This window comes from Zootoca vivipara, chromosome 2, assembly GCF_965207765.1.
Source record: "Zootoca vivipara chromosome 2, rZooViv2.hap1.1, whole genome shotgun sequence".
Taxonomy (NCBI): domain Eukaryota; kingdom Metazoa; phylum Chordata; class Lepidosauria; order Squamata; family Lacertidae; genus Zootoca; species Zootoca vivipara.
This window is the reverse complement of record NC_142584.1, coordinates 121,466,047-121,482,183: the sequence shown is the minus strand read 5'-3', so window position 1 is coordinate 121,482,183 and position 16,137 is coordinate 121,466,047. Positions and strand designations below refer to the sequence as shown.

At 47.2% G+C, this 16,137-nt stretch overlaps 1 protein-coding gene across 1 annotated transcript; it reads right to left on the bottom strand.

The window, feature by feature from the left end:
* Positions 1-1,653: 1,653 nt before the first annotated feature.
* LOC118081368 (H-2 class II histocompatibility antigen, E-S beta chain) lies at positions 1,654-15,220 on the bottom strand. Its single transcript, XM_035107860.3, has 6 exons — positions 15,088-15,220; positions 12,198-12,467; positions 4,277-4,558; positions 4,025-4,135; positions 3,244-3,267; positions 1,654-2,200 (listed from the first exon to the last, which is right to left on the bottom strand). Exons 1-6 carry the CDS (start codon positions 15,191-15,193, stop codon positions 2,187-2,189), a joined length of 807 nt encoding a protein of 268 aa, XP_034963751.3. The 5' UTR covers positions 15,194-15,220; the 3' UTR covers positions 1,654-2,186.
* Positions 15,221-16,137: the final 917 nt, after the last annotated feature.

The following is a 16,137-nucleotide window of genomic DNA, read 5'->3' as shown; positions in this document are numbered from 1 at the left end:
TTAATTTTAAAAACCTGCTGTATCAATGTATGTATTTGAATCCAATATATATATATATATATATATTAGCCTTTTGACATGCCCACCCAGCATGATAAAAATGTCCCTTTGTGTTCTTGGCATTTCAAGAAAACATTTGAAACATATTTATACATTCTCAATACTGTAGTTTGTCAGGAGTTAAATTCCAGCAATACACAGTTTTATTTAAAAAAATCTCTTTGAGATCATAACAAGATGTAAATTTTAACCCATTAGTCCACATAGTTTCCCTCTGTTCTTTTTGTAGAAGATCTGGATTTCTAGAGAGGGCAGGAAGTGAGGGGGTGTGTGGGGTATGGTCCTCCAGAAATCCCCTCCCTCCGCCCCAAGTTCATTGGGACCTGGTTAGTCATAGAATCCTAGAGTTGGAAGAGAGCACAAGGGCCATCCAGTCCAACCCCCTGCCAAGCAGGAAACACCATCAAAGCATTCTTGACATATGCCTGTCAAGCCTCTGCTTAAAGACCTCCAAAGAAGGAGACTCCACCACACTCCTTGGTAGCAAATTTTACTGCCAAACAGCTCTTACTGTCAGGAAGTTCTTCCTAATGTTTAGGTGGAATCTTCTTTCTTGTAGTTTGAATCCGTTGCTCCGTGTCCACTTCTCTGGAGCAGCAGAAAACAACCTTTCTCCCTCCTCTATATGACATCCTTTTATATATTTGAACATGGTTATCATATCACCCCTTAACCTTCTCTTCTCCAGGCTAAACATACCCAGCTCCCTAAGCCGTTCCTCATAAGGCATCGTTTCCAGGCCTTTGACCATTTTGGTTGCCCTCTTCTGGACACGTTCCAGTTTGTCAGTATCCTTCTTGAACTGTGGTGCCCAGAACTGGACACAGTACTCCAGATGAGGTCTGACCAGAGCAGAATACAGTGGTACTATTACTTCCCTTGATCTAGATGCTATACTCCTATTGATGCAGCCCAGAATTGCATTGGCTTTTTTAGCTGCTGCATCACACGGCTGACTCATGTCAAGTTTGTGGTCTACCAAGACTCCTAGGTCCTTTTCACATGTACTGCTCTCAAGCCAGGTGTCACCCATCCTGTATTTGTGCCTTTCATTTTTTTTGCCCAAGTGTAGTACTTTACATTTCTCCTTGTTAAAATTCATCTTGTTTGCTTTGGCCCAGTTGTCTAATTTGTTAAGGTCATTTTGAGTGTGATCCTGTCCTCTGGGGTATTAGCCACCCCTCCCAATTTGGTGTCGTCTGCAAACTTGCTCATGGCTATCATATCACCCCTTAACCTTCTCTTCTCCAGGCTTGGGAGTTGGCCACCCCTGTTCTATCATATATGGTGGACTTGTAAAAGGGTAAAAGAGTATTGGGAAATAATTTATAATGAATTGAAAACAATGTTTAAAAGTACTTTAAAAAACAAAAACAAAACCAGAGCCCTTTTTGTTGGGGATAATTCAGATGGAAATTCCCAGGTGTCAAAAAAGGTTATTTATGTCTGCCACTACTGCAGCCCGTGTTTTGTTAGCCCAAAAAATGGGAAATGAGTGAGGTCCCAACCAAAGATGAACAGCAATTTAAGCTAATGGAATATGGTGAGCTTGCAGATTTAACATATAGAATAAGAGAACAAGAAGAACATACGTTTAGAGAAGATTGGAAAATGTTTATTGAATATATTGGGGGGAAATTGTGCACACTTGCAGGGATTTATGGTATGCAAAACGAACCATGGAAAGAGAAGAAGGGAAGTCATTTATATTTAAAGGTTGTTTAAAGGAATATTCTAAAATGTTAAAAAAAGAAAAAATAATTAAAAAATATACCCCCAAAAAGGTGAGTCAGATTTTATGAGGCTCCCTATATCAGGGGTTTAAGAACTAACATTCAGTCCTGACAGTCTGACTGGATTCATTGTTGCTTTAAGGGTCAAGCTCAGGCTTCTCAGGGGAGATTCAGAGCCCAGAGTCTCCAACAGAGACGTGCAAATAAAGCGAGGTCAAGCTAGGATAACTGCCAATCTGCCAAATGAAAGAGCAATGGAAACCTCAAGGGGCACCCAGGGAAAGAAGCAATAAAAAGCAACCAATGGAAAGCTCCCATCCACTGAGCGAGGGCAGAGGGCAACTTGCAGGAAGGAATTCTCCACATCCTGGGATCCCGAGGGAGCAGCGATGTCTAACTGATGAGTCCTGCAGGCAGAGAGAAAAGAGAGAGACAAGGGAGGTGAATCCCTGGCAGGATTTGGGGGACGCTCAAATAGAGTGACCAGCAGGCATTCCAAACGACAGTTCCCATTGTGACCTCTAACCATTGGCCATGCTGGCTGGGGGTGGTGGGAGTTGGAGTCCGCAGAGCCTGGAGGTTATGGGTCTGGCAGGGGAGGCTTGGCTGGCTTGGAAGAGGGGTGGGGAATCCCAGGACTCTGGGCCAAAGGGGCCCCCCAGGACTCTCTCTCTCTTTGGTACATAAGTCAACTCCTGTCCCTGCTTTGAACCCTCCCCAAGTGTTTCCACCTCCCTGGGATGCTCCTTGAACTCTGAGGGTGCCTCTTGCTTACTTGGATGAAGAATGGAGAGAAGAGGAGTTTGGAATTGCTATCCCGCTTTAAGGAGTCTCAAAGCGGCTAACATTCTCCTTTCCCTTCCTCCCCCCCAACAAACACTCTGTGAGGTGAGTGAAGCTGAGAGACTTCAGAGAAGTGGGACTAGCCCAAGGTCACCCAGCAGCTGCATGTGGAGGAGCGGAGACGCGAACCCGGTTCCCCAGATTACGAGTCTACAGCTCTTAACCACTACACCACACTGGTTAGAAAGTAGTCTATTCTGGAAAGGGGATATTTGTGCGCATTGCTCCACCCACTTTTGCCTGGGGACACGGCCAATAGTTGCACGTCCCACCCCCATTGGTGGCCCAGGAGAGAACGCAGCCCTTTGGGGTTGAAAAGGTTCCCCACCCTTGGAAAGTGGGCAGGGGAAAAAAGCTCTGGTCTCCTCACTTGGCCCCTGAAAGTGAGCTTTCCATGATGGACTCCCAGGTGGGGAATTCTCCTGCAGACCCACTTCCAGGAGAGCGTGTACATATTTGGGGGGGGGGTTTACAATCAGAACCATCCTCCACCCCCGGTTGTATGAAAAGCAAGCAAGGGGGACAACCTAAGCAGCTGGGAGAAGGGGTGGGGGAAGGAAGAGGCAGGAGGAGGAGGAAGAGGAAGAGGAGGAGGAAGGAAAGTTACCTGCAGGCTGAGGAACAGCTCTCCCTGGGAGGGGAAAAAACAACAGACAGAGCAATACTTGGTCAGCATCAAATATAACCCCAAATAGACCCCCTGAGAACACCCCCCAGCTCCCAATATCAAGATAATGCACTCAAGGCACAACTAAGAACTGTTTTCCCCCTCCCCCTGCAAAACAGAATATGAGGGGTTAAAGACAATTCATTATATGGAAATGAATATTTCTTTCCCAACACAGAAAGGACACCAGGGGATGTTTTGCAATCTGCTCTTCTCCCCCCATCCCCCAATGCCCCCCACAAACCGCACAACGCTCCTTAGGCTGCATCCTATGGGGGTGCTCAGCCTTGCCCAGTTATTAATTAATTCACACAAAGTAATTCATGCAAATGAGGAAGAGGTCCAAGTGAGGCGATGGGATCCTGGCTGCGGGTGGCTCAAAGGCCCTTTGCTCTGTGTGGAGAGAGAGCCTTGCTCTTAGGAGCACTTCAGGGAAGACAGGAGGAGCTTAGAATAGCAGTCCTGAAAGACCAAAGCCATCTAAATTCAGAAGTATTCAGTTTCTTTACAGTGTAAAAAGATGGAAAGAGCCTCAGGTAAGACCCACTATAGATCCAGCAAGTGATTCGGGCTAAATTTGAGACACCAAGAGGGACTTCCTAGGAGTGGAGAAGACACAGAACCCTCTGAAGAGCCTCTGCCTAAGAAGAGGAGGGGAGCCTGGGGCCCAATCCAGCCCCCACACCCCACCCTCCCTCTCCCCCTGGCACCCCAGCCTCACCTTTCTTGTTCTTCAGGTAAAGGGCGAGTCCAGTGGCCCCAAAGACCAGCCCCAGCACAATCCCCACAATCCCCGTCCACATCTTGCTCCTGGCAGAGTCCGACTGTGGCTCTGAAGGAAGAAAAAGCCTTGAGTGAGGAGAGGCAGGCCTGGGGGGGAGCAACCTTGACCCATCTAGTCCCCCAGGAATGTCCCCCTACTCCCTTGGGGAGATGATAAGGAAGGAGGGTCAGGGCTGGGAAGGCGTCCTACCCCATTGCACCGTGACGGGGCCTTCAAAGCTGGCGTGCTCCACCTGGCAGGTGTAGACGTCTCCACGTTCCGGCGTTGTCTCCAGCTCCAAATCAAAATTGAAGGTCCAGTCCCCGTTCCGGGTGAGGCCTGTGGTCCACACTTTGAGCTCCTCCTTCCCGTTCCTGAACCACTTGATCTCAATCTTTGCGGGGAAGAAGCGGTTCACTTTGCAAATCAGCAGAGTGTTGTGGGGTGAAGATCCATCGTTGTCTGTGGGGGTGATCTTCACCTTGGGCTGGACTGTAGGAGGGAGGCAAGGGAGATTGGGAAGGAAGGTCAGAGATTGAGGCAGGGAGGGACCTAGAGGCTTCAAGTGATGGAGGAGAGGGGAACCAGGGATCCTCTCCCACCATCCCACTAGACCAGGGGTCCCCAGACTACGGCCCCCGGGCCGGATGCGGCCCAATTAGCCTCCCAATCCGGCCCGCGACGACCCCCGCCGCCCGCTGCTGCCGCCCGCTCTTACGGCGCGCGGCGCGGCGGCGATCTTCAAAATCGGAAAAAAATCACTGAAAATCCTTTGTGCGCTTGCGTATGGGCCTCTCCCGACCCATAAGAGGTCATTTCCGGTGCACTTCCGGGTCGGGGGAGGCCCATACGCATGCGCACAAGCGATTTTCGGCGATTTTTTCCGACCGTGTGCGTGTGCGTGTGCGCATGCGCACGGGCGCGCACTCCCCCGCCCTCCGCCCCGCTGTGCGCGCACTCCCCTGCCCTCCGGCCCGCCGCGCGGTCGGCGCGGCGGGCACCGGCCCGAAGCCCGGTAAGTCTGGGGACCCCTGCACTAGACAGTCCAGGCGGGAGGGGGGCTAGCCAGGGTCTCAACCACTTAGAGGGGCCCCACTGTAGCTCAGCTTGGGGGGCGGGAGGCAGGAAGCTTTCTCCAACCGCAACCCCTCCTGGTGGCTCCAGAATTCTGTCTGTTTTTGGGACTGTGTGCGAAAGAGAAACCCTGGAGAAGGTTGCAAAGTTGAAAGGGAACAGTTTTCTTTTTTTCTTCTTCTTTTGCTTCCCTCATCTTCCCAGAGATCAATTAAAAGTGGCGAAGAGATCAGAACACCCCCTCCTGCCCTTTTGGGGAACAGAAGCACTTTGGAGTCTTGCATGCTTGTGTGTTCATTCTCTCTCTCTCTCTCTCTCTCTCTCTCTCTGTGTGTGTGTGTGTGTGTGTGTGTGTGTGTGTTTGGATCTCTAGAGGAGGACAACATACATGTTTATACCATGTGAATATAAAGAGGGCACAGCTGCCTAGAATCAGCTACAAAAACTGAGTCCGCTTTATACTGAAAATAAAATACCTGCAATGAATGAACTGTGATGCTGACCTATGAAGCTCTTTGTATTTATCCCTTCCTGAAATTTGGGAGGAAAATGTAGACAATCCACTTTAAATTCTTTACAGTGGTACCTTGGGTTACAGATGCTTCAGGTTACAGACTCCACTAACCCAGAAATAGTACCTCTGGTTAAGAACTTTGCTTCACGGTGAGAACAGAAATTGTGCGGCAGCGGGAGGCCCCATTAGCTAAAGTGGTGCTTCAGGTTAAGAACAGTTTCAGGTTAAGATCGGACCTCCGGAACGAATTAAGTTTTTAACCAGAGGTCCCACTGTATTTGCAATGCTTCAGCAGCCAGCAATTTTTGAAGGAATCTTGTGGAATAGTTTTTATTTTATTTTATTCTTTAGAGCCTTAAATTGCAAGCCTTTACTACTCAGAAGTCCCACTGAATTCAATGGAGCTTACTCCCAGGTAACTATAAAGATTCTGCGGTCTTATACTACAATCTTAAGCATCTTTACTCAGAAGTAAGCCCCACAGAGTTCAATAGGACTTACTCTCTGGTATGTGCCTGTTCATTATCACAGCTTCCATTGTTTTTATTATTATTATTTACATACAGTCATAATATTTATTCAAATTCCTCAAATGATCTACTGCTCTCTGAGATCTGCTTAAGATTGAATGAAAACCAGATACACACACAGACTCTCTCTTCTCCAACATCTTTCTTTTTATGCCCTTTATGAACAAATGTGTCGAGGAGAGAGAGAGAGAGAGAGAGAGAGAGAGAGAGAGAGAGAGAGACAAACAAACCTGGGTCTTTGCTCCGGGTGACAGAAAGCCTAGTTTGCCCCCCCCCCCCCGGACAGTCAGTCAATTCTACACTCCTAGCCCCCAACTTCCCACTCCCACCAGTGGGATCTCTGACTCCCCCCCCCCAAAGTCAGCCCAGTTTCCCCAGTGGTCAAGCTGGGCATTCCACACACAGGGCACTGCTACTCCCTGGGGGTCCTTGGGATGCCCCTCCCTTCCTAGGGCACTTTCCATCCTTCTGTCTCATTTCCTAGTCCTGGGAATCTCAGGAGTTTGTCCTATTTTCCAAGCAAACAAGATACTGTTCAGAATTCACTATATAGGATCCTTAACTTTCAGTACAATGGTCTTGTCATGAGTCTATGTGTATTCCTACCCTTGGTTTGTGCAGAGCACCATGGGAGTTGCAAAGCCTCATGGGGACTCTGGCCATCAAGAGAGAGAATGGCCTGGGAATCTAAACTCTTGAACTCTGAGAAAGAGGATTTTTGACTCCTATCCTGTTCTTTGATCCCATGTATAGTTTCCCCAACCTTGCAGCTGTGAAATCTCCCATTCCTATGCGATAAGAAATTAGGGAGGAAGGGCTGTCCGGTGTGTGCTGGGAACTGAGAGTGTTAATTGCCCTGCAGGTTGATTAATGGGTAAACACAAGACATCTGTGTAGCCTCTAATTGAATTGACAGGACAAACGGTTGTGGAACTTTTGATTGGATTATTCAAACGCCAAAACCCACGTAGATTGGATAATGACCTGTAAGCCCACGTGGAACACCTCGAGGGTTTTGAAGATTTAAGTCTGTAAGCAGTGGGCTCTAGCGTCCTTTTGTCTTGCAAAATGGCCCAGCAAGGTACTGCTGTCCTGTTCCTCTTCAAAGAGCCTAAGAGAGACTGAGGTCTGCCAATGGCTCTTGACTGCGCATTGCCCGAGATGGAGAGATGCAGTCTTGATTTCAACTTTGCCTTAAGTTTGTATCCGTAAGTTAGTTATATCTTTCTTGTTTTATCTTTGTATTCCCTTTTCTTGAGAACTGTTGCATTTTACTTTGTTTAACTGTTTTATAATAAATAGTTAAAAGATATTTCTTTGTGGATCTTGGTCCTTTCTGGTTACACTGCTAAACCCAGTCCTAGGCTGCTTTGCCCTCTACCAGGCTGAGTGTGTATTATTGGTCCCGGTGGCTTTAAGGAGACCCCGGGTGGTGGCAGCTTTACCATTTGAAGGAATTGTTTTATAACCCCGTTAGAGCCACTGAGCATAGCTAGATCCTTTCCCAGGTAACGTGGGGCAGCCAAGCAGACTCCGGAGGGAGAGCGGGCATGCCAGTGGGGAAAGAGATTAAAGGTGCTGTGGGGCGCTAACGTGACAGGTCTGCTCAGTGTTTCCCAAACTTGGGTTGCCAACTCTTTTTGGACCAGAATTCCCATCCTCCCTGACCACTGGTCCTGCTCGCTAGGGATGATGGGAGTTGCACAAAGACAGCTGAGGTTCTTGTGCTTTTAACAGCTGGGCGGCAGGCAGAAATTCAACAGGTTAAGCCCTTTTCTCCTGTGGAAATGCAATTATTGGGAAAGTTTCACCTGTCAGACGTGTGTGTGTGTGTGTGTGTGTGTGTGCTCATGCACGAAAGAGAGAGAGACCACCAATTTATTTCTGGGCCCTTCACTCCAACTGAAAAACAGCGCATCAATTTGTGTGTGATATAGAGCCAATGTTAGACAAATCCACAACCCCTCCCCCCAAGTGATTATAGTAACTTTCCTTTCAATATAATTTTGATTTAGGGATGATCCGTGGAGAACCAGGAGGGGGGAGTTGAAGATAAAAAAATCCCTACTCGGTCAACAAATTTCAAGACAAGAAGTGGAACATGCAATTATGCAAATGCAATTGGGTAAAGCACCAGGACCTGATGGACTGACAGCTAAATATTATAAAACGTTAAAAGATTGGCTGATTCAGCCGTTTACTGACTTATGCAATCAAATATTGGGAGGAGGGGAGGCACCGGAGACCTGGAGAGACACTTATATTACTCTGATACTGAAACCTGACACAGATAGAGATCAAGTGAAGAACTATCGTCCGATTTCCTTGCTGAATGTGGATTACAAAATCTTTGCAAACATTTTGGCTTCAAGATTGAAAAAAGTTTTAAAGGATTATATACATCATGATCAAGCGGGTTTTCTACCTGGAAGACATATGAAAGATAACATCAGGAATGTAGTGGACATTTTGGAGATGCTTGAACAAAATAAAAATACAAAAGCTATATTAATGTTTATAGATCCTGAGAAAGCCTTTGATAATGTCTCTTGGATGTTTCTAAAGAAGAATCTAGAGAAGATGGAGATCGGCCAGAGCTTTCTGCATGGTGAAAATGCGATTTACTCTGAGCAGAAAGCAAAGATAATTGTTAATAATGTGGTATGAGAGGAAATAAGAATTGAAAAAGGAACAAGGCAAGGGTGCCCCCTTTCCCCTCTACTGTTTATATCTGTCCTGGAGGTTTTACTCTCCATGATTACGGTAGGAAAGAAGATGAGATAAAAGGTGTGAGAGTAGGGAAAAAGCAATTTAAACTCAAAGCCTTTGCAGACAATCTGGTATTGACCTTGCAAGATCCAGAATCCAGTGCAATTAAAGCACTGAATTTGATATATGAATTTGGAAGTGTAGCAGGATTTAAATTGAATAAGAGTTTTTAGATAAAAATTTAAATATTAATGAGAGAAAGGAGTTACAGGAAGCAACTGGTTTGTTATTTGTTAAGAAAAGTGAAATACCTTGGTGTAAATATGACAGCAAAAAATCTGAATTTATATAAAGATAACTATGATAAGTTATGGAATGAAATCAAGAGAGACCTAGAAATATGGTCAAATTTGAAATTGTCTTTGTTGGGCCGTATTGCAGTTGTTAAGATGAATGTATTGCCAAGGATGCTATTTTTGTTTCAATCATAGCCAATAATTGATAAGATGGATTGTTTTAAAGAATGGCAAAAGGTGCTCTCGAAATTTATATGGCAGGGGGGAAAACCCAGAATTAAATATAAGATTTTAACTGATAGTAAAGACAGAGGGGGTGTTTCCCTGCCAGACCTAAAGATATATTATGAAGCGGCTGCATTTTGCTGGGTGAAAGAATGGTTTATGCTGGAAAATACTGATGTATTAGATTTGGAAGGCTACGACAATGCATTTGGCTGGCATGCATATCTGTGGTATGATAAGGTGAAGGTTCACAAAGGTTTTAAGAATCATATGATTAGAAAATCATTGTATAATGTTTGGAATAGATAAAGATTTGTTAGAAAGAAAAACACCTAAATGGATTTCAAGAAGAGAAGTCAAAGTTGGAAACAGAATTGTTACAACCAAAAACAAAAATACTTTCCAGAATGTATAAGTTATTGCTTGAGTGGCATATGAAAGATGAACAAACAAAAAATGTTATGATACTTTGGGCAAAGGATGTGGGACATAATATTTTGATGGAAGATTGGGAAAGATTATGGAAACAGAATTTGAAATTTACTGTGTGTAATCTTTTAAGAGAAAATATAATGAAGATGATGTATAGATGGTATCTTACACCAGTAAAACTAGCTAAGATCTATCATAATCATGATAATAAATGTTGGAAATGTAAGAAAGAGGAAGGATCTTTTTATCATATGTGGTGGACTTGCCCACTAGTAAGGGACTTCTGGGAGAAGATTTATAATGAACTAAAGAGAGTGTTGAAAAACACATTTATTAAGAAACCAGAATCCTTTCTACTGGGTATAGTTGGAAAAGAGATTCCCAATAAAGATGTAACTTTTTTCTGTATGCTACAACGGTGGCAAGAGTATTATTAGCTAAGAACTGGAAGACTCAATAATTACCAACAGTGGAAGATTGGCAAATGAAAATGATGGAGTACATGGAACATGGCTGAAATGACCGGGAGACTATGTGACTGGGAAGAAGAAGTGACAGAAGAAGACTGGGAAGATTTTAAAGTTTATTTTAAAAAAATATGGTAAAATTGTATATTGAGATTAGATTTAGAAGTTCATAGAAACTGCGAGTATGAGAATTATGTTAAATAAACTGATGTATGAGAGATTTGAGATAGGAAGGAGTTTTAAACAATGAATTGGAAATTGCTAAAGATGAATGAGAAATGAACCGCAGATAGGGGGAACTCGAGGAAGTCCCCTTTTACAATGTTAATGGAAAAGGATTATTGTATTTTGATTTTTGTGTTTTTTATTGTTATTTCTGTAATGTTATTTTTTCTTATTTCTGTTTGTATTTGTTGTGTTTAAATTGTGGTGTTTATCTGTAAAACCAATAAAAAATTATATAAAAGAAAAAGAAACAGAAAATAGTAATGAGTGGGTGGAAAGGAAAGGGACCATTTTTATAATATTTATTATTTAATCCTGAACGTATGTGATTTTGAGATTGTGGGGTTAATTTCTACCCCCCCCCCACAGAAAACTGGACATACGGCAGCCCTACCTGAATCCATGTCAGGTGTGCAGGAAACAACAGGTTAAAGATCTCACAATTAATAATAATAATAATAATAATAATTTATTATTTATACCCCGCCCATCTGGCCGGGTTCCCCCAGCCACTCTGGGCGGCTTCCAACAAAACAGAAATTCTAAAATACAGAAATCCATCAAACATTAAAATACAGAGATCCATCAAACATTAAAAGCTTCCCTAAATAGGGCTGCCTTGAGATGCCTTCTAAAGGTCTGGTAGTTGTTGTTCTCTTTGACCTCTAGTGGGAGGGCATTCCACAGGGTGGGTGCCACTACCGAGAAGGCCCTCTGCCTGGTTCCCTGTAACTTGGCTTCTCGTAGTGAGGGAACCGCCAGAAGGCCCTCGGAGCTGGACCTCAGTGTCCGGGCAGAACGATGGGGGTGGAGACGCTCCTTCAGGTATACCGGACCGAGGCCGTTTAGGGCTTTAAAGGTCAACACCAACACTTTGAATTGTGCTCGGAAACGTACTGGGAGCCAATGTACTGAGTAATGTCAAAATAACATCATTTTGTCCTTTAAAAATGTTCAGGGTTTTTGCTTGAAATGTGCTCTCTCTTCTCTCCATGAAAGGCTGCGTTTTCCCCCTTGCAGCCCCCCACTCTAATGTAGTCCAGTGTTGGACTGTGTCCTGGGTTCAAATCCCCCCTGGGCCTTGAGGCTCACTGGGTGTCCCTGGCCAGCCCCTGCCCCTCAGCCTGGCCTCCCTCACAGGGTTGTTGTGGGGATGGAATGAGGAGGGGGAGAACCATAGACAGAACACCATCTCCAGCTCCTGGGGGGGGGAGATGGTGGGAATGCACAGGCAGGAAATGAAGTTTAGGGAACTTTTTAATGTTTGATGTTCTCTTGTGCTTTTAATTCTGTTGGGAGCTGCCCAGAATGGCTGGGGAAACCCTGCAAGCTGGGCGGGGTATAAACAAACAACAAACAACAATGTAGCAATGATTTATTATTATTAGGGCGGGATGCGAATTTAATTAATAATAACTAACTAAACCAAAGCAGACACCACCCCCATTGCAATACACGAAATGGTTTGTGATGCTCCAGAAACTCTGCCTCTGGAGGGGGGCACCAGGAAAGGCCCCTCTTCCTCTCTGAAAAGCGGGAGGGGCGGCAGGGGCTGGGAGGGGAGAAAGTCCCGTGTCCACCCCACGCTCCCCATTTTGAGTTCTTCCGGGGCCTCGTTTCCCATGACGCCCCCCCCCCCCATCCCGATTCTGGACTCACCGCGACGGGCCTGGGAAAGGGACTCTAAGATCTCGTAGTTGTGCCGGCAGAAGGAATCCACGTTGGACATCACACCCCGCAGGAAGTCCTTGTCCTTGTTCACTCTCTCGACGTCGGACTTCCCCAGTTCAGCCACCGCCACGAACTTCCCTAAGTCGCTGTCGAAGTAGCTGAGCTCCTGCCGGTCGAAGAAGTACCTGTCTAGGAGGCGAATCCGCTGCGTCCCGTTGGAGAAGTGGCACTCGTGCTTCGACTGGTGCAGGAAATGCTCTGCCGGGGGGGGGGGAAATGAAAGGGGGGATGGAGGCTTCATCTTCCCGGTTCCCTGAAGGGCGCAGCTCCCACGATAGCGAATAGTTGTCCCTGGTCTGCTTCTCTCCCATTCTCTCTCTCTCTCGTGTCACGTGATCCCATGACAGGCGGGGGGGGGAAGGCTGAGCAGGGAGACCCCCCCTTTCACCTCCTCCCAAAGGAAAGCGAGAGAGCGGCAGGTAAGGCCGGTGTGGAGAGGGAGCCACAACCTCCAAGGTCCCCTGGACCACATGGCCGTAGCTAGGATTTATTGGGGGGGGGGACAGAACCGAGATATCGGCTTTTTAGTTATTTATTTATTTAATTAATTACTTGGGGGGGGGGAGACCAAGAAAAGGGCGTGATACCGAGGAGTGTGGGAGACGCGTCTCTGCTTTGAAGACACCCCCCTCCCCCCTTTGCGGGAGACCCGGTTTCACTTTCTCTTTCCCTGCCAAAGTGCAGGAAGTGACGCCTGTCTACGCAGGAGCCCATTCCAGCCCCCAGAGGACCCCCAAAGCAGGGTGTGTGTGACTGGGAGAGGGGACCTGTCGCGAGGGGGGGGGGAATACAGGTTCCCCTTTGCCCCAGTTTTGCTGCAGCGTCATGGGCGTGGACAGGAAGGGGCAGTTGGCCCCCCCCCCATCAATAAAAATACATAAAAACACTTTGCAACCTGAGAATCCCCCTCCTAACAAAAATCCTGGCTACGCCCATACCTGGGTTTCTTACTTTTGAGAAGGAGCAGACGAAAGTATATTTATGCGTTATGCGGAGTCATTTATAGAGTTAATGATTGGTTATGAGATCTCTTGGAAATGATGGGAGATAAATGGAGTAATAAGGATGGGGATGGTTTTGAGAGGCAGGTGAAGGAGCGCTCAGGGCCAGATTCCGCTACGCTCCCCGCCCCACCCTGCAAAAAAAGTCCCCCAGGGCTGCCTGCCCTCAGCTGTCAATGAGGTATAAAGCCTAATTCTATTAAAGGTGGCATTTTTCCATCTCCGCCGCATCAAGCAGTTGGTCCCTTACCTCTCTCGCCCCGATCTGGCCACAGTGATCCATGCGACGATCACCTCCAGGCTTGACTATTGTAACTCGCTCTACGCAGGGTTGCCCTTAAAGCTGACCCAGAAACTCCAGCGGGTGCAGAATGCCGCGGCGAGGCTCCTTACAGGGTCCCGGCCGTGGGATCACATTCATCCAGTGCTTCACCAGCTGCACTGGCTCCCGGTGGAGTACAGGATCAGGTTTAAGGTGCTGGTTTTGACCTTTAAAGCCCTATGCGACTTGGGACCCTCGTACCTACGGGACCGCCTCTCCTGGTATGCCCCGCGGAGGACCTTAAGGTCCACAAACAATAATATTCTGGAGATCCCGAGTCATAAGATGGCTAGATTGGCCTCTACTAGAGCCAGGGCCTTTTCAGTACTGGCCCCAACCTGGTGGAACGCTCTTTCCCAGGAGACCAGGGCCCTGCGGGATTTGTCATCTTTCCGCAGGGCCTGCAAGACAGAGCTGTTCTGCCTGGCCTTTGGGTTAGACTCAGCCTGACCCCTGTGTTTTTCTCCCTCATGGCTTGGATTTATGGCCTACTTGAAATGAGGCTGCACTTTAAATTTTAATACTGTATTTTAATCTGTATTTTAACTAATTGTTTTTATGTTTTATTGTGGTTCTGTTGGTGTCAGCCACTTATGGCCTACTTGAAATGAGGCTGCACTTTAAATTTTAATACTGTATTTTAATCTGTATTTTAATTAATTGTCTTTATGTTTTATTGTGGTTTTGTTGGTGTCAGCCGCCCTGAGCCCGGTTTTTGACTGGGGAGGGCGGGGTATAAATAAAAATTTATTATTATTATTATTATTATTAAAATTCAATTGAATGTTATTTGTAAGCTGCTGGGGTAGGATCTCAATCCTGAAAGGTGGGATATAATTAATTGCAATAAATAAATGCTCTCTCCGTCCCAGTCCAAGAAGCCTGAGCTGCTCTTTTTCAGTGGGGAGGGTGTTTCCCCTTCCCTCCTGCCCCTTTGCCCCCAGTGTCTGGAAGAAGCAAAGATCACCCGTGGGGAAGGAAGGATTCTTCAACATTACTTTGCTGAACTAAACCGTGTTGTTCTGATGACAGATTAACTACTCTAGTCCTAACTTAAAAACGGAAAGCGTAATGCTGGTGGTCAACAAAAGAGGTTTAAAGACTCTCTCAAGGGAAATCTAACAAAATGTAGTATAAACACTGACAACTGGGAAACACTGGCCTGTGAGGGCTCCAGTTGGAGAACAGCCTTTTCCAAAGGTGTCATGGGCTTTGAAGACACTTGAACTCAGGACCAAGGGAGAAAAGTGCTAAGAGGAAGGCACGCGTGGCAAATCCACACCGTGATCAACTCCTGCCCAGGAATCAATGTCCCCACTGTGGAAGGACGCGTGGATCCAGAATTGGCCTCCACAGTCACTTAGGGACTGACTATTAACATCATGGAAGACCACCTAGGAGGGATCGCCAAAGGAGCCCCACTGATGGGGGTCCCGCTAAGCGGAGTCTCCTCTTCCTTCTCCCCCCCCCCCCCAATTGCAGAATCTTTGCTCACCTGGAGGCTCCTCCACGCGCAGCCCCTCCGAAGCGGAGACCACCAGCACCCCCATCCCCAGCAGGAGCCCCCCAAAGGCCAAAGGCGCAGCGCCGGAGCCCCCCATCCTTCTCTCTCTCTTCTTCGCCCCCTGAAGACTCCGAAATGGGACTTTCTCCGTTCAGCCCCGGGGGAAAGTCCTGCCCAAGCCCCGCCCACTCCACCTCCCCGCCCCGCGAGCGTCCAATCTTCCTCCGAGCCGAGGCAGCGTCATCGGTCGCTAGGCAGGGAACTCCTGGAAAGAGCATTATCAAGGTCTCTCTCAGCTCTCGGTAGATCTGCAAGATCCTCTTTGCCTTTTCAGCTTCTTCTGATATCTCCATCGTTGTTGCGTCGCGTGTGAATCAGGATCTTCCGGGGGGGGGGGGCTAAAAAGCTTAACAGGAATCTCTCCGTTCCATCCAAAACTTTACTCTGGCTGCAAAAAAGAAAATTTCGGACTCCAGCCTCGAAACAGCGAGATGCGCTTTTCTTCTGTTGCGTTTTAAGCCACTAAACCTTCGTTCCTTCAAGTATCCGGAAAGAGGAAGGAAGTTTCGTGCGTGTCATCACAGGATCATTAGGGCCAGGTCCCCCCAGGGGGAACCAGAGAGCCCCCTCCCATTTCAAGGGGGGGAATAACTGTCTGCTGAGGGAGGGGGGCTGCTCCCACCTTCGCCCCCCCCCCAGCCTGCATCCCGATGAGACCTGGCAGCCCCCCACTAAGGAGACCCCCTCCCCCAAATAAAAGTCCCTTCCAGCCCCCACCTCGCTTTGCAAGAAACATCTCTGGCGCTCGTGTCTCAGGAGCCCAATGCACAAACACAGGGGGGGGGAGGACCCCCCGCAGCCCATTCCCTGGAGGAGACCCCTCCTCCCCTCTTGGAAAGATCCAGCCCTCGCCCCCAAATTTTAGCTGCCCTTTTCCTGCTGCTGTTTTCGCTCCGTCTCCGGCTGAGGCTCCTGCCTGCGGATGGTTTACCTGGAGACAGGCTGGTCATCGCCAGGGCGCTTTTTCATTGGCTGAGCTGG